Source organism: Neofelis nebulosa, chromosome 17, assembly GCF_028018385.1.
Source record: "Neofelis nebulosa isolate mNeoNeb1 chromosome 17, mNeoNeb1.pri, whole genome shotgun sequence".
Lineage (NCBI taxonomy): Eukaryota > Metazoa > Chordata > Mammalia > Carnivora > Felidae > Neofelis > Neofelis nebulosa.
Window position 1 is genome coordinate 13988341 of NC_080798.1, and position 12958 is coordinate 14001298.

Consider the following 12958-nt stretch of genomic DNA (forward strand, 5'->3'; position numbering starts at 1 on the left):
GTTATCAATGAGGCCAGGTGATGGGCAAATAAAAAAAAAAAACTAGCAGAAAGTTGATGGTTATCAATGAGGCCAGGTGATGGGCACAGGGGTTCATTACACCATTCTCTCTATTTTTGTGTTTGAAAACTTCCCTTCCTTGTGACGGGAAGGCAGGAGGAAAAGAGCCTGTGGAAGAGGCAAAGCTGGGTCAGGAATGCTGTTCCGGCAGGCAGCTTTCAGACTGGGAAAGTTCCCAGGGCCGGGATCTGGAACTTCACCTGTAGGCTCTCCCTGGCTGGGCCCCCCGCCCCACCCCAGGCTTGCAGTTCAGCCTGTTACTTTCTCCCTGCCCGCACCCCGCTCCCCACATCAGCTTCACCGGAAGTGAGGCCCAGGACAGGCCCCCCCTCCCCCCTCCACATCTGGTGTACTGATGTCAACAGCCAGGGTGGGCGGGGGCCATGTTTTTTAGCTCCCCGCCCAGCCTCGAGGGAGGGGCGGACCCCCCATTCCCACCCCTTACTCACAATGACAGACACTGTCACAGGCACACCAGGCCCTGACAGGGGCCAGACATCAACTTTTATTGCAAAATGGGGACCTTCAAGTCACAAGGACGTCAGAACTGGCCTCTTCCCTGACACCGGGAGTTGGAATCTGGCCCCAACTGGGTCATCGAGCCCCTTTCACCGGGTCTAACTGGGGCGTGGGGAGGGGAGGTGGGTCAGTGTGTATGTGTGGAGGGACAGGCAGGGGAGGCTTTTAACATGGTTACATAAACAAGAGAGTGTGGGGGGGGGGGGGACTCTGATCGGAGGGTCCAGTGTGTCCAAGTTTCCTTGGTTCCCAGGCCTGTGCGCACAACTGCACACTCGGAGATATATTTATATTTGGGAGAATCTGAGCATCAAGGGGCTTGGAAAGGGGTATCCTTGAGGGCTGAAGGTCTGGAGGAGGCCAGGGCTGTGTTCCCCAGGAATGGCATGTCTCAGTGAGAAGATACTTGGAAATGGGATGGTGTCATGTGTGGGCTGGCTATGTGGTTCAGAGGTTGGGGGCATGCGGACAGCGATGGCCATGTGCCTGGATTGCAGTGTGGCTGCGAGATAGAGGGTATGCTGGGGCTGAAGACAGGGCCGGTCTCTCTGTGTGGGGACATGACCCAGGAAGGGGGACGTTCCCCTCTGCAGCAGGCTCCCAGAACTGGCAGCATTGGTAAGTTGGATGGGCGAAGAGGGTGTGTGGGCCCTGAACATAGAGGCTGTTTCTGTGGCTTGTTAAGGTAGGAGCCAAACTCCCACATGCGGGTTGCACATCAAGGGGAGTTGTGTTGTGTACGAGATGGTGTGTTATCTGGGTACATGGTCGTGACTCCAGACGCACTAAATCTGTGACTACAGAAAGCCTGTGTGGCAGAGTTGACTCGTGGGCCTTTCCGTGGCCGTGTGAAGTGGGGGGGGGGGGGGGTTGCGTGTCTCGGCAGCTGCGTGGGCTGAGTGAGCGTGGCCCTGTGGACGTGTAGGCTGAGTATCTGTGCGACCGACCCTAGAAAACAGCTCCAGGTGTGTGGATGTGGCTGCCTGTGGTGTGGACTTGCGGTTCTGGAGACACAAGTGTGTTCACGCCCACCCCCATGAGAAGGCCACCATCTCCCATGGCTCCCTCCGTCATCGGGGCCACAGGATGGGTGGAGGTCAGTGGGGCCGGACTTGTAGCTGGAAGGCTGGGGGGATGTTGAAAAGGCCGCTGACGGCTGGCTGGAGGCTCAGGGTCCCTGGCGGGCACGGGCTCTCCAGGGAGAAGGCCTGCAGGATGGCGGTAAAGAGGAGGAACAGTTCTGCCCGAGCCAGGCCCTCTCCGAGGCAGACGCGCTTTCCTGCAGGGAACAGGGAGACAGAGCTGGGCCGGCCCTCCTCACCCACAGGTGTGGGGAGGATGGGCAGGTGAGCAGGGACAGGCCCAGCAAGTACCTAAGGAGAAGGGCAAGAATGCCTCCTGCTTCTGGAACCGTCCGTCCGCATCTAGGAATCGGTCTGGATTGAATTCCTCTGGCTTTTCGAAGACCTCAGGATCATGCAGGACAGAGCCGAGGAGGGGGAAGACCTCGGTGCCCTGAAGGGGAATAATAACAAAGTTACAAATATCCCTCCCCACCCAGACAGGAGGGCAGAGCACAAGAGTCCGGAGTGTCAGGGACTCCAGTTCACAAAACACAATGGCATCAACGTGTTTCAAGGGCTTGTTATGGGCCAGGTACTTTGTTAAGCATTAAAAAAAATTTTTTTTAACGTTTGTTTATTTTGAGAGAGAGAGAGAGAGAGACACACACACACAGAATGCAAGTGTGGGAAGGACAGAGAGAGAGGGAGACACAGGATCCGAAGCAGGCTCCAGGCTCCGAGCTGTCAGCACAGAGCCCGACGCAGGGCTCGAATCCACTGACCGCGAGATCATGACCTGAGCCAAAGTTGGACGCGTAACCGACTGAGCCACCCAGGCACCCCAATTAAGCATTTTTGATATATTCTCTCTTATGTAACATGTATGTGTATCTTGGTCTCACATCCACAAACATACACTTGAATCCGCTAAAGCTTTTTCACAAGGCTGGGAAGTATTTCTGACATGACTCCCATTTTCAAGATGGGAAAACAGAGGCCCAAAGAACTTAAGCAACTTGCCCAAGGCACCATTCGGTGACAGCAGAGTTTGTTATTTTTTAATTTTGTCTTTCAACTTTGAGGGTATGTTGTGATTCATCTGTGGCTGTCCTAAGCTACCTGGCCAGAGTCCAGCTCTTTCCCACAGTGCTCTTCCAGGGGTAAAACCAAGGCTGGGAAGGCGAGGGCTGTCCCTGACGACTCCCCTCCGCCCAGCTCCCGCTCCTCCCCCGCCCCCTCCCAGTGGCGGTCGAGATCAGTTACAGGGTTCCCAAGGCTGTGCAGTGGAGGGGGGCTCCAAAAAACACAGGTTCATGCTATGGCTATTAAAATAAGAGAAGCAGGTAACTGTGGTTAAAGCACAGGCCCTGAGTGTAAATCCTGCCTTTACCATTGTAGGCTGGGTGATCCCAGCAAGTCTTCTCATCTTTAAAGGCCACAGTTTCCTCATCTGTAAAACGGACATAATAGTGTAGGGTTGCTCTGAAGGATGAAGATTAAGTAAGGTAATATATTTGTGAAGCATTTAGAACGATACCTGGTGAGAGCAAGTCCTTAATCACTGATGCCTGTTGTTTACATAATCACTATCAAGAGTTGCGACAGTCACTGCACTAGCAGTGCAGGCCGAACGGGGAACCCCTGGGGAACCCCCGACACCCTGCACCAAGAGCGGAGTTGGTGTTTTGCAAAGCATTGTCTTGCAGGTTCCTTAAGATCTCAAATTAATATCATTTTGTTCCCGATGTAGAAGAGGGGTGGAGAGTGGTTCAGAGGGTGAAGTGATTTGCCCAAGGTCCCAGAGAAAAAACAGATCGTAACTACTATGGGTTTGATTCTAAGAGGAGGCAGCAGCTTGCGGGACGACGGCACCTGGGGTTCCCGGGCGGACATCGCCCCCTGGTGGTGCTGGCTCCGAGTTGCTCTCTAATGGAGGGCAGGAGTTGGGCGGGGCGTGAGGAAGAAGGGAGGGAGGGGTTTGATGGTGGGGGTTTACAGCAGTTCCTAAATTGCTTCCCTGTCACCTCTGGCTTGTGATTGTCCCAGCCACCCTGGAAGGAGGTAGAATTAGGATATCCGTTAGACAGATAGGGAGCTGAGGCCCAGAGACAGAGGCAAAGGCAAGAGAAATGCATCCAGAAAGAAACAAACAGGACAGGGAAAGAGAGAGGGATACCAAGAAAGGGATGTCAGAGAGAGACCAATAATCAGAAAAAGTCAGAGACACAGACAGCAACAGACTCAGGCCTGAGGCCGAGACGACCACTGGGTGCAGGCGCCCACCTGGGGAAGGGTGTACCCTCGGAAGCAGGTGGTCCTCGTGAGGGCGTGGGGCATTCCCATGGGCACCAGAGCCAGCAGCCGTTGCGCCTCATGCAAAACTGCGTCCGTGTAGGGGAGGCGGGCTCGGTCCCCCAGGCCTGGCGCCCGGCCAGCCCCCAGCTCCCGGGTCAGCTCCTCCCGGACACGCTCTGCACCCAGGAAGAGGAAGGCTGGAGTCAGAGGTGGGGTGGGCCCCGCGATCCTACCCTTGGAAGCCCCATCTTCTCAAAGTGGCGGTGGTTGGGGTGAGGCTGGTGGGCAGGGAGGAGGTTCCCAGATCGCACTGAGCCAGAGTCCCCATGACCTATGTGCTGAGCACAGGGTCTCTCCTCTCAATTCCCACAGCAATGCTGCGAGGTGGGATACCATTATCCATCCGCATTTCCCACATGAGAAAACTGAGGCCCAGATTGCTAAAGTCACAGCGGACTCCATTCCGCTGAGGCCACCTTCCAGGTCAGCCCACCCCACTGGCTTGAGGGCATTTGATGCAGCTGCCTGACTCCAAAATGCTGGGCTTTCCCAGAGCTCACACCCCCAGCTCTGCCTCTCAGCCAGTCAGTCATCTTTCGCTTCTTGCTTGTGCCCTAATGACCTTAGTTTTTGTTTTAAGTAATTTCTACACCCAACATGGGGCTCAAACTCACTACCCTGAGATCAAGACCTGACTTGAGACCAAGAGTTGGTTGTTTAATCGACTGAGCCACCCAGGCGCCCCTCCCTTCCCCTTTTTAAGTGAACTCTATGCCCAACATGCTACTTGAACTCAGGACCCTGAGATCAAGGATCCTGTTAAGTCCTGACCCGGATGTCTTGTGGCCTCGTGGATGCCTCCCGCCAGGTGGCCCCAGGTCCCTTACACTTGTCCTAAACTGGCCTCAGCATCTCCCCTGAAACAGCTCCTCGTTCCTTCTGTCCCCATCTCAGGGTGCCTCCATGGCCCTCTGGTCCCGAAATCCCCTGGGCCTCCCGTGTCATTCTCTACCTGCTCACCCAGCCCCTCTTCTCCCCCCACAGCTTGGCCCAGGCCTGTCCTCTCCTGCCCAGGTCCCTATCCCATCCTCTTCCCTGGGCTCCCGGCATCTTCTTTCACCCGGAAAGATTTTTTGTAAAAGGCTAGTTGAACCCTGCCCTCCTCTGCTCAGCATCCTTCTGTGGTTCCCCATTGCTCAGGATCAGGCATACAAGGCCCCCTGCCTCACCTCTCATTTCACTACGCTTCACACATCAACCTGCAGCCCCCACCGCCCCCAAGTTCTCGCTCGTCAGACACCCCCAATGCCGGGTTCATTCTCGCCACCAGGCTCCAGCTCGTTCTCCTGAACATTCTTCCTCTTGAGCCCTCACTTCCGTTCCCAGGGCTGGCTGGTCCAAAGGCTCCTACCTTGGACCTGAGGGTATTTCAGCAGAAGCAAGAGGGCGTAGCGGACCGTGGTGCTGACCGTGACCGTCCCGGCAAACAGCAGATAAATGACTGTCATCAACAAGTTCTTGTCAGTCCATTCTGTGTTTGGGTCTTGCTCTTCCTGGAAGAAACCAGGCAGAAGGGCTCAGAGAACTCAGGCTGTGGGGAGCAGAGGCCCAGCACAGCCACGCCTGGGGCTGCAACACAGCAAGTTGAAGCTTTGTCGGGGGCGGGGGGGGGGGGGTTGTATAAATGTTTGGGCAAGTTGGGAAGTGGACTCTTGATATTAATTTTCTTTGGTTGGAATGTTTTTGAAAATGAAAGAGCATGGCCACTATAAAAAACAAACAAACAGAAAATGGCACGTGGTGAGGATGTGGAGAAACCGGAACCCTGTCACCCTCAGTGGGGACGTCAGATGGCGCAGCTATGGGCAATGGTATGAGGTTCCTTAAGCAATTAAAATAGAAGGGGCGCTTGGGTGGCTCAGTCTGTTGAGTGCCCAACTTTGGCTCAGGTCACGATCTCACAGTTGGTGAGGTTCAAGCCCCGCGTCAGACTTGGTGCAGACAGCTAGTAGGAGCCTGGAGCCTGCTTCGGATTCTGTGTCTCCTTCTCTCTCTCCCCTTCCCCCTCTTGTGCTCCTCCCCCCAAATAAACAAACATTAAAAAAATTTCTTTTTAATGAAAATAGAATTATGGTATGATCTAGCATTTCCACTTCTGGGCAGGGAACCCAACAAATGGAAAGCAAGATCTTGAAGAGGTATTTGTTCATAGCAACGTGATTCATAACAGACCAAAGGAGGAAGCAGCTCAAGTGTCCACTGACAGATGAATGGATGAGCCCAGTGTGGTCTATCCATGCGGTGGAATAAGGACTCAGCCTTAAAAAGGCTTAAAAAGGAAGGAAATGCTGTTACAGGCTACAACATGGATGAACCTTGAGGATATCACGCTAAGCGAGATAAGCCAATCGCAAAAGGACAAACCACTTACATGAGGTCCCTAGAACATGCAAACTCATAGAGACAGAATGGAGAAAGGTGGTTGCTGGGGGCTGGGAGGGGGCTGGGGAGTCCTTAACCAAGTAGAGAGTTTCTGTTTGATAAGATGAAAAAAAAGTTCTGGAGATTTTCTGCACGACAATGTGGATATATTAACACTACTGGACTTGACACTTAAAAATGGTCAAGGTAGGGGGCACCTGGCTCGTGGTGGGAGGAGCATGTGATTCTTGACCCAGAGGTTGTAAATTCGAGCCCTACGTTAGATGTAGAGATTATTTAAAAATAAAATCTTTGGGGCGCCTGGGTGGCGCAGTCGGTTAAGCGCCCGACTTCAGCCAGGTCACGATCTCGCGGTCCGTGAGTTCGAGCCCCGCGTCAGGCTCTGGGCTGATGGCTCAGAGCCTGGAGCCTGTTTCCGCTTCTGTGTCTCCCTCTGTCTCTGCCCCTCCCCCGTTCATGCTCTGTCTCTCTCTGTCCCAAAAATAAATTAAAAAAACGTTGAAAAAAAATAAATAAATAAAATAAAATCTTTTTTTTTTTTTTTAATATTTACTTATTTATTTTGAGAGAGAGGGAGGGAGAGGGAGTGCGCGGGGCACAGGGAGAGACAGAATCCCAAGCAGGCTCCACACTGTGAGCGCAGAGCCTGACGTGGGGCTTGATTCCATGACCTTGAGATCGTGACCTGAGCCGAAATCAAGAGTCAGACGCTTAACCGACTGAGCCACCCAGGTGCCTCCTAGAAATAAAATCTTTACCAAAAAAAATGGTTAAGGTGGTAAATTTTATGTGCGCTTTACCACGATTTCAAAAATTTTGTTTCATTTAGAAAATGAAAGTAGAAGGAAATGGGGTACGAGGTTAAGAAAAATGTTCTGTCTCTCCATGAACAGGGTGGCTGCATTTATTCCAAGGATGTGGCCCTGAATGTCTTCCACAATTCCAAAGTTTGGATAATTCAAAAGTAGTTATTTCCATAGGCTTAACCTTCATTGCAATTTCCTTGTAATAATATATTGTTCTTATTGAATGAAGGAAGTGGACTTTATTCCTGTAATTTGGTATCACAGGTCTCATAATCAAGTGATTTTACTTGACATGTCTTGGGGTGGGGTACAGTGGGATACTGTACAGGTGGGGCCTGCACAGGGGGCTAAGGTCAGAGAGAGAGAGGGAGAAAGGGAGAGGGAGAGAGAGAGGGAGGCCTGACAGATTCCAGCTATACCAGAGTGGGCCCCAGCCTGGCCGCCAGCCCCATTCAGGAGGCCCCCCAACCCTGACCTTCCCCCACCTCTGCCATCTTTAGCAGGAAGGCATCCACAACGTCGCACGCGGGCCCGGAGGTGTCCGGGCTCCCCTTGTGTCGCTGCACCTGCTGGATGGCAAAGGTGGCCAGGATGCTCAAGTGACCAAGGAGTTGTGTGTGGGGGCCCGGCAGGTGCTGCAGGAGCTGGGAGAACATCTCGTAGGCCTGCGAGGGGCGGGGGAGAAGGACAGCTATTTCCATGGGGCCTGGCCCTGCACCAGCATGGAGGGGTGCTCTGGGGGTTACCTGGGAAAGGTAGGCAGGAACCTTTGGGGAAGAAGAGGGGTCCCACCCACGTACCTGGCCCCATGGGGAACTGATCCCCAGCACGGCGCCACCAGCTGCCCGGACCACGGTCTGGAACTCCTCATCCTCATAGGGGAAGCGGAGGCCGAAGGTAAGGGAGCAGATGATGTTGGAGGTGGCCTGGGCCAGCAGCAGGGAGGGGTCAAATGGCTGTCCTGAGGAGGAGGGGGCAGGGAGGAGGGCTGTGACGGACAGGGGGCCAGACTTGACCGGAGGGAGACAGGCATAGAGAGAGACAGACAGGGGGATGAAAGACAGATGAAGAAACAGAAGGGGAAAGAGACAGACAGAGAGACAGGGAGAGACGGAGAAAGAGACAGGGAAAGAGAGACCAGGAAAGACTGAGTGAGAAAGATGGATAGGGAGAGAGACAGAGAAAGACAGACTTATAGGAGAGAGAAACAGAAAAATCGAGAAAGAAAAGAAGCACTAAGAGTGATGTGGCAGCACCAGGGGCACTGAGACCCCTGGAGAGACATGAGGACAGAGACAGAAGGTGGAGGAGGCGCTCCAGGAGGCGAACAGAGCCCTCAGCCCAGCGCCAGAGGGAAGGTCCTCCCCACCCTCGGGCACACCATAGGGCACCCCAGGCTCACCCCACCCTGCTGACCTTCTGTCCCCTGGAATGCCTCCACCAGACACCGGGCCTCCGCCTGGATCAGCTCCTCGCCTTCTCGCTTCCCCATGCCCAGGTCCCGCAGCGCGAGTGTGGTGAACCTCTTCAGCTGCCTCCATCGCTCCCCATTGGAGAAGAAAACCCCTGCACAGAAGGCTGGACTCAAGGAGGGACTGGCCCCCTCCCCCCCAACCCCCAGGACTGCTCCCTTCCTCCCAATGACGTGCCCAAGGGGGACTCGGAAGGTCCTGTCCCGAGTCCGTTATCAGCCTGGCCCAGGGGACTGGCAGGGGACTCCAGTAAGTACTCAGTAAATGCCTAACCTTGGGTCAGAGGGTGACATTCTCCTGAGAAGCCGGTCACTCATGTTCTGTGAGGAACCAGGATGAGTGAGGACTTCTTCCTTGCATTTATCTTTTTATTCCTCTTTTCACGTCCCCCCTCCCCTGGAGTCCTTTTATCTCTCTTTCCTCTTCCTCCTTCCTTCCCAACATTTACGGAGTACCATGGGGTCCCCTGCCCCACGTCATTTGGAAGCTGGAAACTGAAGCAGGAGGGAGGAACATGGAACTGACTCTTCCTCCTTCAGCTAAGGGTCTGCATTAGATAAAAACCTTGCCTTCTCTGAATTCAGCATCTCACCTGTGCAGTGCTGGCCCCTAGTGGCCTTCTGGGTGTCCCAAACTGGCCTCCGCACCTCTCCTCCTTCTCATTTCAGCCCACCATTCCCCGGCCCCGGCCCCTGTCCAGAGCCCTGGAAACCTCTCCCAGCCACCCCCCTCCCTTTCCCACGGCCTCAGCTCCAGCCCAGCAGAGTCCCCTCCCTGGGCTCCTACAAAGCAACCCGAGGATCTTTCTAGCTCTGACCATACTCCATCCCTACTTCCATCTACAGCTCCCAGAAAAACCCAAAACCAAGCGCTCTGGTGTGACTCAGGCCCTGCATGACCCACTTCTCCAGCTTTCTTACTCATCCTGCTGCAATTGAACTGGGCTTCTCTTGCTTCCTCAGTGCTGTCAGGATCCCCCCTCTAGGCTTCGCCCCCCCCGCCCCCCCCTCCCCGTCTGGATCACTCACTCTCCATTCTCGCTGAACTAATTCCATTCCTCCTTCAGGTCTCATTGCAATTGTCCCCTACTCTGAGAAGCCTTCCTTGATTCCTCCCGGTCTCCCTCCCTTCCCCCTTCCAGTATAGTTCCCTTGTGTCCTGCTGTCAGAGCTGAAGGCAGGTTGCAGAATTCCATTCTCTCCCTCCAGTCTCATGACAAGCCCACCTCTCCTACAGTAAGACAGGATGCCACATCTGTCTTGGACATCTCTGTGTCCCCAGTACCCACTATAGGGCCAGGCATGATAGAGATTTGTCAATTTAATGAGTGAATGGATGCTTCTTCTCTCACCTCCCATGCTTTCCTACATGCTAGTCTCTGCTTGGAATGCCCTTCCCACTCATCCTAGGAGTCTGAGCTCAGACAACCCGTCTTTCAAGACTCCCTGGACATCTCCCACCAAACAGGCTGGGTCAGGTGCCTCTTCAGGTTCCAGAAGTCCCAGGGCTTCCTCTGTCCTGGCCCTGGCTTCTCTGCCTTCCCCATCCTAGGCCTGACCTCTCTGGCCTGTCACTACCTGGGTCTTTCTCCCCAGTGGCTAACAAGCTCTAGGTCACTGCTGTGTCCCGATAGTGCCCAACACCAGGCTCCTACTTCCAGGCTTAGCAGAGAATAATTTTTATAACATGAAGTGTTCCCACCCATTCCCAGTGCCTAGAAAGCTCTCCTGGTCTCTCCCAGCCCTGGGGGCTTGACCTGGAGCAGTGATGCCATCGCTACACCCTGGCCCAGGGCTCATTCAATCCTCAGCAGGACCTCAGCAAGTGCTATTATCACCCCATGTCATGGATGAGGAAACACAGGCTCAGGGACACTAAGTCACGCACAAAAAATCATACCAGTTAAGTGGTAGCAGGCTCTAAGGGAAGGAGCCAGGGGTCTCCAGCCCTGCTCATGACTCACCATGGCCTTCGAAAGTCCCGTCCAGCGTTGCCAGCATCCCCCGCCCACTGAACTCCTCAGCCTGACCTCCCAGGGCCTCCTGGACAGCTTCGTGCCCAACCAGGACCACCACGCGCCGCCAGGGACCCAGGTACACGGTGAACACTGGTCCATACTTCTTACTTAGCTGGGGGTAGGGAAGGAGAAGGGGCAGGTGCTGAGGGACAGGCTATGGCCTCTTTCAGTTTAGATGTCCCCATCACAGCCCCATCACTGAATGAAGCACCTAGGAGGAACCCCCTCCCCTCCAGATGGAAATAGCCCCCTTGGGAGACTCAGTTCTCTTTCTGCATCAGGCTCTCAGGCCCCCTCCCCATAGAGTCCTCAACTCCTTATTTCCTACAGAGACCCCGGTTCAGACCCGGGGACAACCCAGAACCACCCCTACCTCCCAACTCAGACATATGACAGCAAAAATGGGCAGCTGAGACTCTGACCTCTCCTGATTGCTCAGTTCTTCCCCTACCCCCAAACTAGCCACCCTTTTCAATCACTGCTAAACCCTCAGATTTTGGAGCAGACACTGCTGGGCACCTGCCAAATCTTTCCCCAAGACCCCCCTCCCCCTCCCCATGTTCTGGAGTCCCCCAGACTCCTTTTGAATGGGGAACCTCTGGCCTTCTTTCTTGCCCTCTTTCCCTGCTGTTCTGGAGACTTCCAGGTCCCTCCTAGCTGAGTCCCATGCAAACAGCACTCCCACGCCCCTATTCTCTGCAGACAAATACCTGGAACTCTCCAGCCAAACCTCCCCTTCCCGCCAGCGACCGCTCCCCTTTTCTTTTCTGCCCCTCCCCAGCTACCTCTCCCCCCTGGGACAGGCTTCCCTTCATCAGCTTCTCTGCTGCTAGAGGGCTCTCTCCCAGTCTCTGGCTTTAATCCCCTGCTTCTAGCACCTTCCCAGGATTCTGTGGACCCCTCTGCCACTGGATCCTGCTCCCCTGCTCTCATCCTCTCTAGGATTCTGCTCCTCCTAGCCCTGGCCCCACACCCCAGGGTCCTCTCACCCCAGCGCCCTCTTCCACCCTTCTCAGCTCCGGAGCCCTGCCCCACCCCAGAACGCCCATAACCCCTTCGCCCTTGCACCCTTCGCCTGCCTCCTCTAGGATACCCAAGGGCCTGTCTGTTCTGGCACTCCGCTTTCTCTCTCTCCTGGGGCCCCCTCCCTCTCTTGGCCCCGGACCCCCGCCCCAACCAGGGCGTCCCCGCCGCCCCTCACCCGCAAGAGCCCCAAGTACAGCGCCCCGGGCCGGAGCTGCAGGAGGTTCCCCAGCAGCGGCAGCGGCATGGGCCCCGGGGGCAGGTGGCCCGGGGTCCGGGGCAGCGCCAGCGTCAGCACCAAGAGCAGCAGCAGCACCAGCAGCAGCGTCCCGGTGCTGGCCGCCTCCATCTCGGCGGGTTGGCTCCTTCTCCTGGTTCCCAGACACTCCACGCGGCTGGGCCAGCTAGGGGCGGGAGCCGGGCGGCTCCTCGCGGTCGAAATCCGGCGGCGAGGGGCGGGGCAGCCAGCCCCTCCCCCTACCTACGGGCAGGATTCTCTCCCCGCCGCCGGATTTCTTTCTTCGAGACCCCTGCGGCCGCCGGGTGTGTGGGGACACGCTCTCGAACGGGTATCTACCAGGTCACCTAGGTTCGGGGGGCGGAGACAGCGCCCGGGGCCCCAGGTAGGGCGTGGGCACACTGGAGGAGCCCGGGAGCCGGAGACTTTGGCTGTCTCCAGGAGGCCACACCCCGTGCCTGAAGAGGTGACCCGCGGCCGCCCTCCCCAGCTTCCACCTCCCTCCTCGAGGCTGTCGGGGTGTGCGTTCGCTTGTGCGTGCGCGCGTCTTTGAGCCGATTTCCTCCAGCATCTTTCTTACATCTTCACGGTGAACTAGGAGGAGGACCTGACCTTTAACAATAAAACATCTGAGGTCCAGGGAGATAAATCGGCTGACCCCAGGCCACACAGCTAACAAGCGGCAGAGCTGGGGTTTGAATTCCCGGCCATTCAGAAGGATTGACTGACTCCATCATTCATTCACTTGGTATCGTATAATGGTTAGGGACATGCTATCTGAAGCCAGAGTGCTTGAGTTCACAGCCTAGCTTCTCTGTGCCTCTGTTAACTCTTGAAAAATGGGGATCGTTTTAAGGATTAATAAATTCATGTGTAAACAACTTCAAAGAGGTCCAGGTGCGTGTATAACAAGTATCAAATAAATGTTAGCTAATATTCTTTCAACTTAATTGCTATTGAGGTCTAACTGTAAACAAGACTGTTCTAGACCCAGAGATGCAGCTATAAGTAAGAGAGAAGGG

General features: G+C 55.2%; 1 protein-coding gene across 1 annotated transcript; it reads right to left on the reverse strand.

The window, feature by feature from the left end:
- Positions 1 to 523: 523 nt before the first annotated feature.
- LOC131499352 (cytochrome P450 2S1) lies at positions 524 to 12306 on the reverse strand. The gene is given in 10 exon segments (XM_058707299.1): positions 524 to 1684; positions 1686 to 1858; positions 1953 to 2094; positions 3927 to 4114; positions 5350 to 5491; positions 7672 to 7851; positions 7987 to 8147; positions 8603 to 8752; positions 10622 to 10787; positions 11877 to 12306. Coding segments are annotated over 10 exon segments (1860 nt in total). The 5' UTR covers positions 12048 to 12306; the 3' UTR covers positions 524 to 1297.
- Positions 12307 to 12958: the final 652 nt, after the last annotated feature.